Genomic DNA, 21,081 nt, shown 5'->3' on the forward strand with positions numbered 1-21,081 from the left:
GAGGCTCTAAACCATAGAACTGAACTGTCTCCCCACACAAACATCTCAAACCTCAAATCTGTTCCTGGCTGCCAGTTCCTGTAACCTGGTCTTATAGTTTTTATTTGTTTATGAATCAATGCTACCCAGGGTCCTGTCCATGTACACCGCTCAGGAGTATATGCTTGAACCAAGAACAGTGAGTTGATGTAGTAGCCAAGCTCAAAATCAAATAGGAGGCAGTACTTGAGGATGATAATGATGACAGAGTCATACTCTGGATGATGTCCATGATCACTGGGACACTTTCTGTCTGCTTCATTTAAGATATCTCTAATTCTGCTTTTTTTCCTAGACTCATAGCTTTCCCTTCGGTAACAGTTTTGATCACTTCTCATAAACTGATAGATATTAGTAAAGGGACCATTTTCAGAGGGTAGACAGTATACAAGAAAAAAAAGTGAACTGATGTAGAGAATGCCATAGAGGTGAGAACCAAAGCACAAGGTTTATGTAGGATATTCTGAGAAACAACTGTAGGTCACATGCCTGTGTGAAGAGAAGTAGATACAGGGTGTAAGGAAGCTGAAATGCATGGATCTTGACAGAAAGAATATCAGCTAAAACACAGCTGAGACATATTTCTGCGTGAAGGTCTTAAGGAGTAGTAATAGTATGCTGCAGAAGAGTCAGTGAGGGGAAGAGGAGAGCAATGAGCTGGGGAGTTGGGAGAATCTTTTTAGACATCATAGTCTTATAGAACAAGTGAAAACCGTGATCCTATAGAATCAGCTTTGTTTTATAGTTTGAGAATTTTACTCATTTTCAGAGAATTATAAATTATTCTCTGTATATACCAGTATTATTTAACAAATCAATTAATATTGGATAATCTTTTAGCATATATTACATCTTACTATAAATGTTTTCACATATTTGTACATCTTTTGTCACTGTTTTAAATAACATCTATGAGAAGATCCATATAGTTGCCTTTTAATTATTAGTGACAATTTTCATTTTTCCTTTTTATTTATTCACTTTACATCCATATATACAATCTCCCACTCTGCTCATGTTCCCATTCTCCCTCCCACTTCTCCCTGTACCCTGACCCTTAGTCCTCAGATAAAAGGAACCTCTCCCTACCAACTCAGACCATCACATTAAGTTGCCTCAGAATTTAGCACATCTTCCCCAGTGACCTGCCAAGGCAGCCCTGCCAGGGGAAAATGATTGAAAAGCAGGCAATATAGTCCTTGTCAGAGATAGCCCCTCCCCTCTTTCTAGGGGACCCACATGATGGCTAACCTACCCATCCTTTACATATGTGCAAGGGACCTAGATTGAGTCCATGCATGGTCCTTTGGTTGGTGCTCTACATGTAACCCCCGGAGGCCTAGGTTAGTTGACTTTGTTGGTCTTCTTGAGGAGCTCCTTCCATCCTACCCCTCATTCTTCCACAATACTCCCTTTGCTCAGCCAGTGTTTGGCTGTGAGTCTTAGCTATGCTAGTCTCCTGTCTGCCAGCATAGCAGACTATCATTAATAGTGTCAGGAGTTGGCTCTCTCCCATGGGATGGGTCTCAGGTTGGGCCAGGCATTGGCTGGACATTCCCTCAATCTCTGCTCTATCTTTATCCCTGCACATCTTGTAAACAGGTAAATTTTGAGTCAATGTTTTTGTGGGTGGGTTAATGTTCCCCTGCTCCACTAGGAGTTCAGTGGATGGAGTCTTCCTTAGTCTCTATGACCACTGCTACTAGGAGTCTCAGCTAGAGTCAGCCTCATATTCTCCCAGGAACCTAGCCCGTCATAGGTTTCCAGCTTGTCTCACAGATGTTCCTTGCCATGGTTCCTCTTCTCTCTGTCCTGCTCCCTCTCCCCAGTTTGATCTACACTCTCATTGCTCTCCATGTTCACTCTTCATCTCTGTTCCCTCTCTTCAACCACGTCTGCTGTCTATTCTATTTCCACTTCAGGGTGAAATTCAAATATCCTCCCTTGAGTCCTGCTGTTATTTATCTTCTTGGGTATGTAAATTATAGTATGTTTATCCTGTATTATAGGGCTAATATCCGCTTATAAGTGAGTACATACCGTATGTGACTTTCTGGTTCTTAGTTACCTTATCAGAATGATTTTTTAGTTCCTCCATTTGCCTGTCAATTTCATGACGTAAGTATTAAACTTAGTCTTGTGTAAAAACAACCAGAACACAAAATTTTTAGGTCTTGCTCATTAGTCAGTTGTCTGAGTCTAATGTATTTAATTAGTTAAAGGAACAGAGAAATAATGTAGTAACAATTCAAGGTTCATATCATTGCTCCTTGGCTTTTCTTCCTCCATGGGTTTCACATATCCCCTGGAATACTTAACCATCATATATTTACATATATATGTAAATATATATATATATATACACAAACATAATACTATATGCAATATATTATATATGTGTTGCTGAAATATTGATTTTTGGTGCATTCTTTTATGTCACTTCAATCATATATACTTTATTATCTTTTCCAAAACTTCAATTCCTCACCAAAATTGATGTCACTTGTCCTATATTTGACTGCAGAACAGTGGAGTAGTTCAGCAAGTTTATTGCCATCCAACCAAAACCATCGTTCTGCCAGGATCTCCACCCCTGACCTTGTATTTTTTTTCCAGTGCAAGAGTCACTGACCCTTTTCCTTTGAGGCTGAGTCCTTTATATCAGCACTGGTGTCCATTTTCTCTCAGTTGCTCATGACCTTTGCACCTATACCAGTTTCCACTCCTTGCCAGGTTGTTCTCCTCAGCAAAAAAAAAAATATAGGCACCAATGTCAGCATTCAGCAAAACACACTCAGTAATCCTCTGGTACTTGTTTCAGGTGCCCTGTAGATACCCAAATCCATGACGCTCAAGTCTCTTAGTTAAAACAAAATAGCACTTGCATATTGTACTACATCTGTGCACATGTTTCAAGTCAGTGTTAAGTGATTTAGCATACCGAATATGATGCAAATGGTCGGAAGTGGCTGATGCATTAATGTTTAGGCATTAATGTCAAGATACTTATCAATGTAACATCAAAACTGCTCTGTGCATGTTCAGGAAAGAATATGTAAAGAATACTTTTGGTCTCTGTTTTGCTTAATCTGTAGTCGTGGCACTCACGTAGACCAAGGGCTGGGTATAACTAGAAATTATTTAATGTCCACACTCACTTCATGGACAAATCTTGATTTATCCAATGTGTATTTGCTTATTTTCCCTCAGTTAACAGAGTTATTTATGATTGTTTTTTGTTTGTTTGTTCGGTTGGTTGGTTGGTTTTGTTTTTGTTTTGCTAAAACTATCTCTATCAGAATCGGCAATGAGTTCTACTTTTCAATGTTTAATATTACTTCTTATTTCATTTCTTTTTGTCACAAAATACCACCTTTTCTAACTATTTAAAGAAAACTTTTCAGAACTCATTTACCTAGTTCCTTCCTTCCTCTGTGGAATAACAGTTGACTTTTGTATCTTCTTATGGTTCCCCTTTTCTTCATATCTGAGGAGCTACATAGCGTCAAGGCATAATGCAAACGCCAGTCCTCCCTTTACGAGCTTCTGTAAGGGATCGCAGCCTTTCAGGAGTGTTCATCCTCCACTGATGTACTGACTCAAATTCACATCCACTGATGAAATGGCTTTGGATACAGCATGTATATGATCCAAAGTCTACTTGACCATATATCTCAGTGTATTTAATGGATAACTCAAACCCACAATATAGGAAAACTAGCTCCATGTGCAGTCATTCTCTGTTTCCACAGTTTGTCTAGGCTTTTTCTGTCTCAACACATTGAAGTCATTGAAGTAACAATCTCTAAATGTTCAGACTACAAAGCCAGAAGTCAATCTTGGTCATTTTCTGACTATGTACTCTATTCAGTACATTAATAAATCTGTTTGTAATTAACTTCATATGATACTAACAATATAACAAGATGGACTTTTAATTAATATCAATTTTACTTTTCATCACCTCTACGTCTACTCAATTTAATCCAACTGTACCTGAACTTAAACTTATTTTTAAACTTATTTTGTTCCTGTGAGTCTAGCCTTTGCCACAGAATATATACATATATCACGGTGATGGTTTCTAAATATAAATTTTATCATGGCATCGTTATGTTGTCTTGTGTTTTATCAAACATGTAGTAACATTATGGTTAATATGTTAGTCAGTGGTGTAGTGCCTGACTGGCATGCACAATACTCCAGGTTATATTCTCAGTAAACCCTTTCCCAAATAATGGGAAGTCCAAGCTATCTTTTCAGAATGCTAAGAAAAATTCGGAAGTTTTGTATTTTCATATTAAACTAACCAGGCTGTGAGAACCTGTGTCTGTTTAACATTTTTTAGCAAAGATCTGCCATACAGGTGTTTAAAGGATCATCTTATAAAGTTTATTCTGAGCATCTTATAAATATGAATAAGAACTAGAAACGTAATGAAGAAATACATTTGCCAGAGATTTATTTGTACATAATTTTGACACATATACTAAAGCTACCGTGTGATGAACTCAAAGGCATGCTCTTTGAACTCCTCCCACCTTCCTGAGGGAGGAGCAGCCCTGTTAGACCACACAGGAGGACTTTGCAGCCAGTCCTGACAATACCTGATAAACCAGTATCAGATGGAAGGGGAGGAGGTTCTCCCCTATCAGTGGACTTGGAAAGGGGCAGGGAGGAGATGAGGGAGGGAGGGTGGGATTGGGAGGGAAAGAAGGAACGGGATACAGCAGGGATACAAAGTTAACAAATTGTAACTAATATTAAAAAAATAAAAAAATGGAAAAAAGTTACCTAATGAAAGTTAGAAGTAATGAATTTTCTGAGTATAGAAAACATTTTATATTAATTCACCAACTATGACATTTTTATTTATTCAAGTCAAAAATTGTGCTTGTATTTTCCAAATGTATAGGCTTTTTTAAAGACAACTGCTAAATATGAAAGAAACTTATTTTTTTCTCTTTTAGGCGATTTATCAATTAGGACAAACAAAAAGCCTTTAAGCAATTTTGAGGCTAGTGACTCTAGGGAATCACAAAGACTGAAATTCTCTCTGGGAAGAACAGAGTTTTCAAGCCCATAGACAGTTTCAGAAAAAAGAAAAAGAAAGAAAGAAAGAAAGAAAGGCTGATGGAACAGATCCTGGTGATCGGAGGAGACAGATGGCATATATGAGCAATTGCACAGTATGCAATTTGTTTGTTTGCTTGCTTTGTTTTTGTTTTTTAATACACTCTCGGAAATGTAACTTGACACTCTCCTAATAATATGGTTAAACAGTGACTTAGAATGATATTAAATATTCTCTAATGGTATGTAAGACAAACCCAACTCTCTCCACTATCATACCTTGAACAGTCATTTGTAATGTTTGTGAAGAGAGCTTCATCGTGGAAGCAACATATTTAACATACAAACCATAAGAGTTTATTTTCATTTCCAAATATGTAATTATTTTTATTTCTCTCCCTGTTCAGTCTTCTTGTACCATCAGATTTGATATTTCCATTATTTTTACAGAAAATAATCCTCAATTTTGCCTCCTTTGTACTTCAGATAGACAGAGGCAGGGGGATGAGAAGGGAAGAGGGAAGGGGAAAGAAAGGGAGAAAAAGAGAGAGAAGGACAGGGAGAGGGACATTATATTACATGTTAAATGAAGAGAAAATCTGATCTTCTGTAACAGTCATTCATAAAATGAATGGCTTACCGTGAAGAAGAGGCCTAAATCTGGGAAATGTCCTAACTCCTATAAACTATACCTAAGGTGCATTGGTAGTTTTTAAAACTAACCTAAAAAGAAAACTGAAATGCTGCTAAACTTTCTGTTCTTCGTAAACATGGGATTAGCTGCACACTCTTCTGACAATTTCATAAAGAATTAATTGCTTGGATCACTTCTGTTGGTTAATATTCTGCTTCCTTTGTTTTCAAATCAATGCTTCTAGCTTTACATGCCTTGAGGGATAACTTAAAGAGAAAAATGGTGCCCAGCAGCACTAATTATTGGCTATTTGGCAATATTGAACTCAGCTATCATTTTTCCCTCTTCCTCATTGAGAAAAAGGAAACAGGAAGCCAAAAAGACAAGAAAAATTGAATTCATTATACAACGCGCTATGACGCCGCCGTTAATATACTGTATAAATGCATTAAAAACTAAGTGATGGGTGGAGGCTCTGAGACTAAAAAGTGCTTAGTGTATTAATTGTGCTCATAAAAATCAGAGTGCAGAAATTCGAGTCCATCCATTCTGCAGGCTCCTGATAACCCTGGCTTAGTGGCTGTTCTCCTAGGGGGCTCACACTTCCTCATAGTGCCTGGATGGCTGCATTATGATCAAGAGGAATGTCAGAGCACACCAAATAGTGTGATACCAGCACTTCTCCCAGGTCTTTCTTGAGTACGCTGCACTCAGGTTCACTGATGATTCAAATAAAAGTTTGAAGACCCATCACTCCAGAGTCTCCCATAAGCACACAGATGAGAGTGTATGCATGGTGTGAATGCAGGCACTTTGCTACAAAGTGATTAGATTTTATATATTGGAAAAATGCCAATTTTTAAAATACCCCCGGTTACTTAAGTTTTACATATTACACCTAAAGCGTGAAAACCCTGGAGTCCTGCAATTACCACTAGACTCATTCCTGTAGCAGGCTATATGTGCTAATGAAAGAAAAATGAAAAAGTAATTATATCCCACAAATGACTGTTTATTGCTGAGTCGTCCCCCTCCTTTTACTCTTCAAAACTCCACTTTTAATTGCAGCAAGCTGCATATACATTTATTTTTTCATTATTAAAATATAAATGTTGAGGAGGAGGGGAGAGGCAACACTATAAACATTATGCTGAAACATAAGACAGCTTAAATATTAAAAAATTTCTTTGTGTAATGTTCAATCAGTAAAGAGTTAAATAGGTATTATTTTCTTTGTATTGCTTTGTGTCTAATAATGGTATTTACTAAACATTGCTCCCTGGTTACTTATATTACACAGAGCTACTATACAAAATCTCAACTGCATTATCAATGTAAACTTTAAGTACAGGGAAAACCAGAGTAAGTTTTTTATTTCCACATGACAAGAATGGAACAGTCACTTATTCAGATTTTCTTTTGCCTAATAGTCTGGGCGACAGAAACAGGGAACTATTTATTCTGTTCTTTACTATTCCATGAGTTGTGTCATTATTTTTCCCAGTTCATCAAAGCATCAACTGTCCCTATTGAATCTATACAGACAATGGTATTCAGTCCATTGGTATTTCACAACTGCCAATTTCAAACTGCCAATCCCAATCAGTTTTCCATGAGATTTAGTTTCAACCTCACGTTTGGGTGACAGTTTAAAATGATCAGGGTGATGGCCATAAGGTTGTCAAGATCAAGTGCACACCAGAAGAAAGGGTGGGCCATGTTCCTGAATATAATTATAGGATAAATCAAGACCCACACAAGAGAAGGTAATTATCACAGAGGCTAGGTATATCAGTATTTTCAAATTTCAAAATAATGGAGTGGTTGTGGTTTTTAAAATTTCTTATATTTTAAAATTTAAGTGTGGATTTCTTCAACACACACACATACACACACACAGCCATGCAGAGTTGCAGAATTTCAGGTACACACGTGCAGACATGTACTCAGTTTTTTTCACATGGACTCTAAAGGCTAAAAGAGATGTCTCATCAGGTAAAGGCACTTTCTTCCCATGCCAGGCAACTTGAATTCCATCTCTAGAACCCAAAGGAACTGCAGGAGAACTAGATTCCATGCCTGCTGTGGGTAAGAGAACTTGCAGCAAGCATGAAGATCTGGCATGAATAAAGCTGACTCTATATATTGCAGTTTGGATCTGCAGGCCAAACTCACATCCTATGTTTAAGAAGGAAGTGCTCTTTGCCACTGACCTCTCTCCCCATATCCTAAAGCAAAGAGTTTTCAGTGCAAATGTATCCTTACAAATGTATCCTTATACTATCTAGTATCTCTGAAAGCGGTAAACTTACAAAAAACTTAGCATTTCATTTGCACCTATGGTAAAACCTATCATTCTAGCATAATCTTTACAGAGGGAGCTTTTGAGATAAACAGGGTTAGCAAAGCCAAGATCACTTGTAAATAAGTTTGATTTTCATCTTGAAAAAGGCTATCTTGGTGATGTAATGACTGTAATTTTACTTTTTCATACTAATTTTACGAATGATTCTTCATGGGCGAATGACATTCTCATCACTTAATAGACAATTGATGTTGTTTCAGGAGGAACACCAAAGAAATAGTAAAGGCTTAAAAAAATCTTCTCAAAGTATACACAGTAAATAGTAGCGTTGAAGTAAAAGTTTTTGATCTATAAGAGAAAATAAAGGTTTAATAATAGCAGATTTGAAAGAACAGATCAAATCATCCAAGGCCATTTCCAGAGAGACAGAGTAGCTAGGATGAGTAGTATTGAGTTATGGGCTGCTCTTTGTTTATTCATATTTGTTCGTTTGAGGAAGGGTCTCAAAAAACACAGGCTGACCTTTATCTCCCTTTGCCATTGAGGCTGACCATGAACTCATGATCATTTCCCAAGAATTGAGGGCACAGGATGCATTAGGATGCTTAGATAGGTCATGCCTTTAAATCAACAGCACAGCAGGCCGTAAAAGCAGCTGCTTCAGTGTTCTGCAGCATCACAGTGAGCTGGACTGACAGAATGGAGACTCAAGGGAGTCAAGTCTACACTTGGGGAGGCAGTCCACCTTTCCTTTCTGGCAGTTCATTCTGTCCTTATTTCTCTCTCGAAAAAGGTTGCACCAATATTGGACATGTGTGACACGCTTGAACCATTCCTTACAAAAGGTTGTCTATTCTGTTTGAGAGGCCCCACTTGCAATACTCAAGACACTTTTGTGACCCACAGTAATTAGGATGATATTCTTGACAGAAACTGAAGCATTAAGAATCCCCATCAATGGACTGAGGGAGGGGCATGGGAGGAGAAGAGAGAGGGAGGATGGGATAGGGAGGGTACAAGGGAGGGGGCTACAGCTGGGATACAAAGTGAATAGATTGTAATAATCAAAAATAAATTAAAAAAATATTAAATAAAAGAATAGGTATTAGCTCCTATCCTCTCCAGGTCTTTCTATCTCCCCCTTCTTCCATAATATTCCCTGCACTCTGTCCAAATTTTGGCTATGAATCTCCACATGTGTTTCGATAGCCTGCTGGGTAGAGTCTTTCAGAGGACCTCTGTGGTAGGCTCCTGTCCTGTTCTCTCTCTTCTCACACTTCCCACTTTCCCACTTCCGATGTCTATCCTGTTTCCCCTTCTGAATGAGGATAGAGCATATTGCCTAGGATCCTCCATGTTGTTTAGCTTCTTTAGGACTAAGGATTTTAGAGCTCCACCAGGGGAAAAAAAAAAAAAAAAAACAACAACAACAACAAAAAACCACCCTGGGCCCAGGGTGCCCTGCAGAGACCAATTCTCCAGCCAAGGACCATGAATGGAGAGACCCCTTCCTCAGATGTAGCCAGGGGTTATCTCTGACATGAACTCAGTGGCTGGCTCTTTGATTACCCCGTTCCCCTGGGGTGCAGCCTTACCAGTTCACAGAGTAAAAGGATGCAGACAGTCCTGATGAGACCTGATAGGCTAGGGTCAGATAGAAGAGGAGGAGGACACCCCTTATCAGCGGACTAGGTAAGGGATAAGAAGAAGAAGAGGAGGAGGAGGAGGAGGAGGAGGAGGAGGAGGAGGAGGAGGAGGGGGAGGAGGAGGAGGAGAAGGAAAGATGGGACTGGGAGGAGACAAGGGAGGGAGCTACAGCTGAGAAACAAAGTGAATAAACTGCAATAAATAATGAATAAATTAAAAAGAATAGGTATTAACAAAAGAGAAAGACATCAGAACAAAACAAAAAAGAAAAGCAGAACTTAAGATGGTTAATTTAGTAGAGCCTTAGAAGCAGTATATTCCATGCAAATTTTGTTGAGAAGGCAACTGACTAACCTATGAGAGAAGATAGAAGTCCTGTGATGCAGCATACACTGTTTCATTGAAAAGAGACAAAGACAAATGATAGCAGAGATTTTCAGACATAGCTGCAGTTTCCCATCAAAGCTGCAGAGAGCATGTCAGGGCTTCCCTACCCCGTGAAGTTTGAACGTTTGCTTCTGGAAATGCTGTCATGACAAAAATAAATGATGTGCACGACTTTAACTTTAAGGCTTGTCCAGCTGTACTTTGGAGTCTGCTTCTCCCTGAGGAAATATGTGGGAAGGTTAGAATGGAGATTATGCTGCCAAAGTGAGGGAGGATACATAAGCCTTAAATCGCAAAGGAGAAATATAAACAACCCCTCCTCCCTCTGAGCACTTGGATGTGTTTGGTGCTTCACTTGATAACTTAGAGAGCATCCATAGAAGGTAATACATCAAGAGATAAATTTGATTAGTTGCAAACATCTAGTCCTACATTCAGGTTTCTGCTACAAAAAAAAAAAAAAAAAAAAAAAAAACAGAAATTAAGAGGTCCCCTTGTGCCCGGTTTAAAGAGTCCTTTAAATACCATCTTTACAAAACAAAGTATATTCTTAATATGTAGGAATATGCCAAAGTTAAAATAACCTAAGAACTCTGACTTCACTCCAGGAAAATAAAAAAACATTTTTAAATGCCCAGGTGAATCATATGAGTACATTCACTCTGTTTACTATTGTCACGAAATGTTGGACCAACTCTGATGCAGAACTTATATAGTATGAAGAAAAATGACCCCTTCCAGCAGCTGTATTTGTACCATTACAATTGGAATCCATATTCTCACTATTTGGTCTCTGTCCAAAGCACATCCTTAGTATACCTGGCTTTTTTTACTTTGTCCTGGGAATGAATAAAATATGGTAACCACCTTGTATACTAATGGCTGGTCAGCTAAGCAATCCCATAATTAGAATATATTGATAAGAGCATCTAGTTTTATTTGCTTTTTGTTTTATTGATTGGGTTCATGTATAAACAACTAAAATGCTATTTAGTGACTCATCACAATAGTGCCAGTGGCTAGTGGCCAGCATTACCATATGGTGTAATGGACAATTGAATCTTAATAGGAAAAAATAATCTATAACTGTTTTAAAATCTATAATACTGTATACTGTAATATTGTTTTGAAAATCATGTAATTATGTATATATAATATATATGAAAACATATGAGTTTTATTCTTTTATGTTATTACATCTTAGTTCAGCAAAATGTTGTTCACTAGATAATCACACTTAAAAATCAAAGTTATGTTAATGCCATATGTGAAATAGAAAAGAAAGGAGGAGTTGCAATTGAATTTTCTTAAATACCATTAATGTACTTATGACTGAACCAATGAACAAGAAAGAATGATTTAATTTTTAATTAACAAACATGTATTTGGGTGTTTATTCCATGTGTGTTTCATAAAACCTTTGTGTATTTCATCCTTTGTCAATTATATTTGGTTTGCACATCACTGTGTGTCTCTCAAACAGACAGCCTAATCTGTGGGGTCAGTCACATTACATTCATGAAATGTATTTCTCTTCATTTCCCTTCTCTATCACTCTTGATACAGGCTTAGTTACTATTAACATGGAACAGAAACAGGTTGCCCTTCTGAGTTTTGTCTACTGCTTCTAGAGTTTTGCTATTGTTTTCTAAATGTTGTTATTCTGCTTCAGATGATTCTCTGTCATTTCATCAACTTCTGAATATGTCATTGCTAATTGGTCAGTATATTTTACTTTTTGTTTCTCAATTTAAGGTCACATATACTTCTTTAATTTTATGACACCAGATTTCACTAGCATGAAATTATGTTGAAAATGTTTCCAGATATCAATTTCAAGCAGTAGGGACTTAAGAAGTACACTGTTCAAATTCCACAGAATTTCATTTTTTTTTCTAGTACTATTTCACAGTAGTATGGGAACCCAAGCTTAATGACAGCAACTCATTATATGCTGAGCATTCTGTGGTTTTAATCACTTAATGATTAAATGCTTTCTGCAGCTTTGAAAGTTTTATGATTGTTTTAACATGTTAATAAATTATTATTATTTGCTAATTATATTATTCGGATAGTCAACATTTTTACTGACTTTTGAGTTGATTGACATTTTCATAAAGTAGTGTTAAAAATCTGGTTAATTCTGGATACATAAATTCATCTTTTTATCCTATTATTTTTTTTCTTTAAATATCTTGATGCTGTACAGTTTTATTAAGGATAACTATTTCATTATGTGTCTGTCTGTCAACCTGTCTATTGATATACATATATATATATATACATACATATATATATGAAGGAGGAGAAGAAGGAGGAGAAGAAGTGGAAGGGGAAGGAAGGAGGAGGGGAAAGAGAAGCAGGAGGAGCAGAAGAAGAAGAGAAGAGGGAGAATATATACATATATATAATTTGAGGTTCTGAGGATTAGACACTGGACCTTGCACATACCAGTCAATCACATAGCCAGAATATAATGAAGAATTCTTCTTCTTTTTCTTCTTCTTCTTCTTCCTCCTCCTCCTTCTTTCCTTCTCCTCATCCTCTTTCTCATCTTCTTCTTCCTCCTCCCATCCTCCTTCCCTCCTCCTGCTCTTCCTCCTTTTCCTCCTTCTTCTCTTTCTCCTCATCTTCCTCCTCCTCTTCATATTTCTCCCTCCTTCTTCTAATTTTTAATTTTAGTATTATATATTATATATATTATTTATATTTAATACTATGTGGTTTGAGCCTAGAAATGTGGAAATCAAGTGAACTGGAGGGTCTGACAATCCTAAGACCAGAAGTTCAATTTTCTTACAATTTGTTCCAAGATTTAATTCACCAAAAATCATAAACCCTTCACCTATTTTAATTGAAAACGAAATTTTATACATTATATTCTGATCATGACTTAGCCTCTCACTACTCCTCCCTACCGACCACCCAACCAACTTCATGCTTCATGACTTCTTTTTGTCTAGAAAACAAACAGGCACACACACACACACACACATACACACACACACACACACACACACACACACACCATAAGAACACAAAATTATAAACTATAAGTAAGATAATAATTAAAAATACCTAAATAAAGCAATATGAGACAAAAAAGCATACGAAAATGTAATTTATTTCAGTTTGTGTTGGCACTGTATTGCTGGACATGGATCCTACCTTTAAGTGAAAGGGACTCCATTGGAGAAAACTAATTTTTTTCTTTTTGCAAACACTAGTCATAGCTTCTTGTTTATGGGTGCAAGATTGTGTCTGGCTTGAATTTGTGCAGGTGCTGTGCACGATTCCACAGTGAGTTCATATGTGCTCAGTCCTGTCGTATCTAGAGGATGGTGTTTCCTTGTCATCAGTCCTCTCACTCTCTCTGGTTCCTACAGTCTTTCCGCCTTCTCTTCTGATAGCTCTTTAAGCCCTGATCACAGTGAGTTCCTGATCCAGGCAACGTTCCCTTTTTGTTTACATAACTGCCGTTCTTCATTTCATGACTGATGCACAGATACTCCTTAATTTACAATAGGATCACATTTTAATAAACCTGCCATAATTTGATGAACATAATACATAACACCTTCAAAGACTTTGGTGAACTGGACCTGGAATTTAGCTCCAGCAATGTTTAGTTTGTACCTGGTTATTACTTGCTTATTCTCCAAATAATTTTAAACTTAAAACATTTTCCTGTAGACTCTATCTCTTACCTTCAAACTCATTTTTCAAAACTTCCTAATTTTCAACATTCTTCTGATTTTTTATGATTATTATTAACATTATTATTTATTACAATTTATTCACTTTGTATCCCAGCTTTAGCCTTCTCCCTCATCTCCTTTAGGTCCCACCTTCCTTCCTCTTTCCCCCCATGTTTCTCCCCTAGTCTACAGATAGGAGAGGTTCTACTGCACCACTATCTGAATCTAGTCTATCAAGTCTCATCAGGACTGTCTGGATCCTCTTTCTCTGTGGTCTAGCAATGCCACCTCACAAAGAGAATGTGATCAACGAGCAGACAACCAAGTGGCAGTCATGCCAGTGACTGCCCCTGCTCCTCTTACTAGGGAACCCGCTTGGATACTGATTTGCTCTTAGGCTACAACTGAGCGGGGAGTCTAGGTTCTCTCCAAGCATGGTCCTTGGTTGGAATATCGGTCTTTGTAGGCTCCCTGGGGCCCAGGTTTTTTGATTCGTTTTGTTTTTGGCTCTGTTGGTGTCTTGTGGAGTTCCTGTCCCTTCCAGGTCTTTCTATCTCCATCTTCTTCTATAAGGTTTCCTGCAATCTGCCAAAACTTTGGCTATGAGTGTCAGTATCCCATTCGATATCCTTGTGGGTAGTATTTTAGAGGGCCCCTGTGGAAGGCTCCTGTCCTGTTTCTTGTCTTCTCCTACTTCTGATGTCTATCCTCTTTGCCCTTCTGAGTGAGGTTTTATCCTCTTCCCTAGGTCCTTCTTGTTATTTAGCTTCTTTAGGACTATATATTTTAGTATGTTTATCCTGTATTATATATGGCTAATATTCACTTATAAGTGAGTATATACTATGTGTGCTCTCTGCTTCTGGGTTATCTCATTCAGGATGATCTTTTCTAGATCCCAACATTTCCCTGAAATTTTCATGATTTCCTTGTTTTTAATTGTTGAGTAGTATTCTACTGTGCACATGCACCACAATTTCTGTATCTAAGTTGTTTCTAGATTCTGGCTATTATGAATAAAGTTGCTATGAACATAGTGGAGCAAATGTCCTTATGGAATGCTTGAGTATCTTTGGGATATATGCCCAGGAATGGTATTGCTGGGATCTTAAGTTAGGACTATTCCTAATTTTCTGAGAAAGCACCAGAATGATTTCCAAAGCGGTTTTACAAGTTTACAATCCCACAAGCAATGGAGGTTGTTTCATCATTTTTAACATTTTCATTTATATTTTTTTATGTAAAACCTCTGCATTTTTTATTAATTACACTTTATTCATTTTGTATCCCCCCCATAAGCCCCTCCCTCCTCCCCTCCAGATCCCACCCTCCCTCCCCTTTCTGCGTGCATGCCACTCCCCAAGTCCACTGATAGGGGAGATTCTCCTCTCCTTTCTGATCTTAGTCTATCAGTTCTCATCAAAAGTGGCTGCATTGTCCTCTACTGTGGCCTGACAAAACTCACCGTTGTCCTAATAGCAAAACTGTTCAAATGTTTGTGTCTGTTTCACTCAAAGATATGCTGCTTTATCAATTATAAATTCCCTAACATGTCTTCTACAGGTTCAAGCCTGAATTCTTAGTCTATCCTCCCATCGAGAGATCATAGTTTTTTTTTTTATAGTCAGTGAATGCCTTCATGTTTTACCTTCCTAGAGTTCTTATTTAATCAACAGAGTCTGTTATTCTCAAAATTTTAGTGTATACTCTTGTATACATGCAAACACACATATACCTATATACATACACATTATATATAGAGTGATGGCTATAAGTACCACATACTTGCATATATAGCTATATATATCTATATATGGTTTTATAGACATACTATATATATGGTTCTAACTAAAATCCCTTATCTCTCCCCATTTATATATATATATACATATATATATCATATAAATCTATCTAATATATAAAATAAATACATAGATACAGATATCTCAACATAGAATAATAAAAAAAAAACGTGTAGTCCTCCATCTTAGGGTCAGTGCAAAAGACTTTTATTATTTTTTTAAATCCTTTTCTTTTTCTCAAATATATTTTGACACGAAATTTACATTTTACATTTTATTTAAGAAGTAGCGAATTTTGGATGTTCAGTGCTTCAGAGATGGTGATGAACCCTTTTGGAGACTAAATTTAAGGTGACGATATAATGGACATGTCTCCCCAAAAATCATAGGATTGTAAGACTTCAACTTAGAAACAGGTCAACACTGGACATAGAAGTCCGGGTGACATTGTGTTCAGAGATGATCACTTAAATTATGACAGAAAAAAATAACATTTATCAAGAAAAAGAATGTGGACAAAGAAATAAAAAGGTTCACTGACTCTATTTCTTATTTAAAGGACATCACAAGAAAGCAGAAAAAAAAGGAAAACTATAAATTTGAATAAATAAATAATTGGCCGAGTTTAATAAATAGGAATATAAGCAAATCAAAAGATGGTTTGTTTCTAGTGTTATAAAAGAACCACAGCACAGTTAGTGCTCGCTATCAAAACTCCATTTTATATAGCCTAAAGCAAAATATGCTTGAAAATTTAATTTTTTTTCTATTTAGTAGTAGCAGTGATGAGAAATGTCCCAGTAGCCTTTGGTATCCAGTTGGTGCCACTCTTTGGGAAGTTAAGGAGGTGCAGGCTTGGTGGAGGAGTTATACCAGCAGACTTTGAAACTAATTGTGCTGTGTCACTTCCACTTTTCTGTCTGTGCTCTGTGCTTCCTGCTCCAGTCCCTATACCTCTTCCTGCTCCAAGCCTACCTGCCATACTGGACTCTTATCTGCAACCTTATGTGCTATCAAAACCTTTCCTCTGAAAGATACTATCTGGTGTGGACCACAACAACAGAATAGTAACTAATACATCAAGGAAAGCAAAACCTAAAAACATATGGATTTAATATACTTTCTTATTGATATTTACCAAAATTAGTCATTTTCTCTGTCTCATTTTATGTTTTGTTTTGTTTTTTTTTTATATATCGACACGGTGTCTCATTTATTTGCCCAGGATAATGTTGAACTCATTATAAAGCCTAGGCAAGCCTTGATTTTGCCATTGTTCTCATTGTCTCTCTTGCAGCTTGGATTATAGGTGTGTATAATCATGTTTGGATTAAAAATGAGTATAAGTTTTTTAAGTATAAGTAAAATATCAATAACATTTCTCTCCTTTCCTTTTTACATACAAGGATATAGAGAACAAACTTAATATAAGCATTAATTTTATTGAACATAAATATGTACAACCATTGAAATCTCTCTAAATGAATAACCTATTTGTTATAGAAAAAGAAAACTGTAATTGTTTTAATAGTATATTATTCTGTATATCACTCATTTATGTATTAAGGATTTGTTCTTTCTAATCTTCAGTGTATGGCAGGTTTTATCTTCTTTCTGCTTCTTACAAAAAAGAACAGTTTTATTTCCCAAAGCTTGTATTGGATGTATTATTACCTTGCTCTTTTATATGGCAACATTGAAGAATAAATTACATCTAGATCCTAGAAATAACTATAAAGGTCATCAAAACGTGACAGCTATCCTAGAAGGCACGTTTATGTACTTCTGAAACACTCACTCACACATGTACACACACACACACACACACACACAAACGCACACCATCAGGTATAATTAAATATTGTTGCCTTGTATTCACCAGCTAAATTTCTAACTTTTAGGGAAATCTGATAGATATGTGTCTGAACTTTTAAGTAAAGACAAATTGGCCTGTCCTGTGTATAAACTAATACCCTTTTCTGCCTTCTCTATAAGTTTATTGTTTTATTTATATAAAACATGATCACTATTGACCAGTCCCTGACTTCCTTAAAGAAAGCATGAATAGGAGTGAGTGCCTCAAAACAGCCCTTTGAGCAGGTGTGGTAACATGCAACTTTTACTGGAGCAGCTTATAATATTTCACATCTAACAATTTCATTTTGCATAATTTAATCAGGTCAGTAAGTTTTTCCTAGAATATTATTGTGAAGATTATTTTTCTCATCCAAGGTCATGAAGTAAATAAATAGTTACAACAATTCATGTGTTTTTGTTCTATTACGCACTTTGAACCTAAAAATTACTATAGACTATATATATATATCTTTCATCATTTTGCAATAATTCAACTTAGTTGATGGACAGGATGAGTTTTCATTTCTGCTTGAAAAGTGTTAAGAGAAGCATAATTGCCTACTGTGATTTAATGAAATAAGAAAACTACAGGAGAAGATGCCTCAAAAGTACTAACACAGTGGACCACATCACATTTACTGCTCAAAGGCAACTTCAAAAAAGTTACCAGATACATTGAATTAAAAACTTATTTCCCCTCTTGATTTCCAAACAAGACATCTATAAAATGACAATTCCAGGAAAAACACATTCTATTAAACTTGATGATATTTAGTTTAAACACTACCATGTTAGCTATTAATATAAATAATGTAGATATAGTTATTGGGTGGATTTTTGTTGTTATGACAATATATAGTCCTATTACATGTCATCTTAACAGAAATGTTGGAAAGCAGTTTCCATATTTGTTAAAAATAATACTACATTTTTGAGTACTTTACAGATATAATTTATAACATTCCCATCAAAATTTTAGTAATAATTCTCTGTTTTCATAGGCTTGACCACATATTATTTATACAAAGACAACCAAAGTTTAAACAGCTGAGTCTCACCTATCATATTATTGTAATCAAGTAATTACTAATTGTAGACTGTCAGTGTGTTCATGATTATATGTAGTTCATAACCACATGGAAAATTGTTTACTGAAAAACCCTACAGGAAAGAGAATCCAAAATTTGATTTCTATGTAAGTAACTAATATTTAAATAAATTTCATCATTTCTTGCCAATATTTGTTGTAAGTATTTGCCTATTTTCCTACCTTATGGAAAAATATACGTCTGTCTCTCTGTAAATTTCACTGAATTCCTTCTCTTATTCTGTTTCCTGTACATATGCCTGAGACGCAAGTAATGGGGCATTCAGATGGTGTAGACACACCATCTGGCTTTGTAGAGGGTTCATGTGTGCTACGTGGACACTACAGGCCGTTTCACCAGAGCAATTACTGATTTCTCATGAATCTGAACGTTTCCATCAAGAACACTTCCTTCTCACCTTGTACTCCACACCAAGTGTGAACAACAAACAACCAAAGAATTAGACTTTTCTCAAAACCCTAGAGCAGGAAAGAGTACCACAGCAGATAACTATAGGACTCAGCCCTTCAGGGTTTTATTTTAGATTGTTTGTTAAAAGGAGATGACTAAATTTGCATGTGCTTTGAAGCCTTGATATAAAAGGAAACAAAAAAAGGAAAGAAAATACTGTTAACTGATTCATTGTTGATTAATAATCATTAAATGCCCATGAGAATAAGATTCCTCAGTCCTTTGGATCACAGCTCATTTGCGCTATAGAGTTTTAGGATGTGCCCTTACAATGCTTTAATGCTCCTGTTTAAAATCATGAGATCCCAATTTCTACCCGTCTCTGCAGATACACATGGAAAGTTTGGTATTTACAGAGAACATCTGTGCACCCAGCTTGCTTCAATTCTCTTTCTCTGTGCTTTTCTTTTAAACAAATTCTGGTCTGCTGAATCATTTGACTCTGTCAATACTCCCAGCACTTGACTTACATTTTTTTGGTGATTATTTTCAATGGAGAATGCTGTTAAACGTCATTCTAATGTGGAATTTCTGTGAAGAAAGTGAATTACAGAGCAGCAGAGATATATAAATGGGGGAATAATTCAGGTTCCCTGGGAATGCATGCTGCCTTTTAAGCAGCAGCTTCATATGTGTTTCTCTTGGAGCATCCAGAGTAATTTCTACCCATTGGTCACAGCCCCTTCCCAAATGGCCTGTCTGCTGCCACAGCATACAAAATGACTCTCTGGACAAACCACAGAATAGTCATTTGCCAGGCTGACGTGGAGGGACCAGTCCCCAAACCGATTGTGGAATATATCTATGGATTCTCCCTCATCCCATAATACCACTCTTAATTTCTCTCATCCTTTGCCACTGAACCAAATGAATGAAAATGATTTCTATTTGATATAAACCCATAGCACAGGTTAAACGATAAGTGAACACCATTAAGCATGCTGAGTGTTTTGTCCAACTTTTACATATATGTTACCACCGCCTACTGCTCCAGCCTGACCAGATACATAGGTATGTGAAAGTGTTGTTTAGAGACCTTTTCTTCTTCTGAGTCCTGGGTTCAAAGATCTCAGATATGTTTCAGATATTTACTGATGCGATGTAGTGATAGCAAAGAAATACGTCACAAATCTGTGTTCCAACAATGGCAATAAGAAAAATCAAGTTGGAAATAATCTCCAGAGCTAAGATTCACTTAAATAAATTACCTCATTTCACCTATTTGCTGTTAAATGTACTCCAGCAGGTCTGCAAACTACATTATTTCTATAGTCAATGAATTCATTTTAGAATACATCAGTGCTCCTCACACACATTAAATAAGGAAATCACAATGAAAACAGCAAGATTTTTATGTCTGCTAGACTATGTTAGAATAATGTATTTATTTCTATTCATTTCTGTAATAAGTTATTTCTTTCTGATAACAGTTTATGGATTATCTAAAATATTGTACTATGATTTGAGTTCAATCAGGAAAACATTGTTGAATACAAAAAAAAATGAAGTGATTTCATAAAGGTATTTGTCTCTGAAAAATATCCTATTTGGCCTTAGAAAATTCTCTTGGGTGTTACAAAGCCATTCTGAATGAGTAGTGTTATAATTCATATCTCACATTTATTTTGCTAAAAAGCACAAATCACATCTCTGTGATTCGCCAAACATAGCTTTTATTATAGAAGCACAGAGGTAAAAATGAGGACACTTTCCCTTTACCCACAGCATCTAGAAAACAAGTGCCGGGGGAGACTTGGCCTTGCTTAGGAAGAGATACATTAACACAGGAGTGATGACTCAGGAAATCAGATGGCAAATTACCTTTGAGAGATCCCCAGCCTCCAAATAGAAGCAGATAACAAACACATTCCATGTCACCCAGAGGACCAGCCAGACAGCATACTATGGAAAAGCAAAGGGAGAAGAGCAGAATTAATTTGGAATTAGCTGAGGCAGAGGTAAATACATCTTGAATTTCTAAACATTCAAATCATGAAATTAATGGAAAATAGTCGATGAAGCTTCTATATAAGGATCAGCTTAGATGTACACTTATCTCTATCTTAGTTTCATGGTCTCA

At 36.4% G+C, this 21,081-nt stretch overlaps 1 protein-coding gene across 2 annotated transcripts in view; it reads right to left on the reverse strand.

Annotated features, from left to right (window-relative positions):
* The window catches only part of Nkain2 (sodium/potassium transporting ATPase interacting 2), a 1,156,795-nt gene that overhangs the window by 550,409 nt on the left and 585,305 nt on the right, over positions 1-21,081 (reverse strand). For both annotated transcript variants that reach the window (XM_055599337.1, XM_055599336.1), the window contains exon 3: positions 20,823-20,903. In XM_055599337.1, coding sequence (XP_055455312.1) covers positions 20,823-20,903 — 81 coding nt within the window. The remainder of the gene's footprint in view (positions 1-20,822; positions 20,904-21,081) is intronic.

The sequence above is a fragment of the Psammomys obesus genome, unplaced genomic scaffold (genome assembly GCF_907164565.1).
Source record: "Psammomys obesus unplaced genomic scaffold, mPsaObe1.curated_primary_1811, whole genome shotgun sequence".
Classification (NCBI taxonomy): domain Eukaryota; kingdom Metazoa; phylum Chordata; class Mammalia; order Rodentia; family Muridae; genus Psammomys; species Psammomys obesus.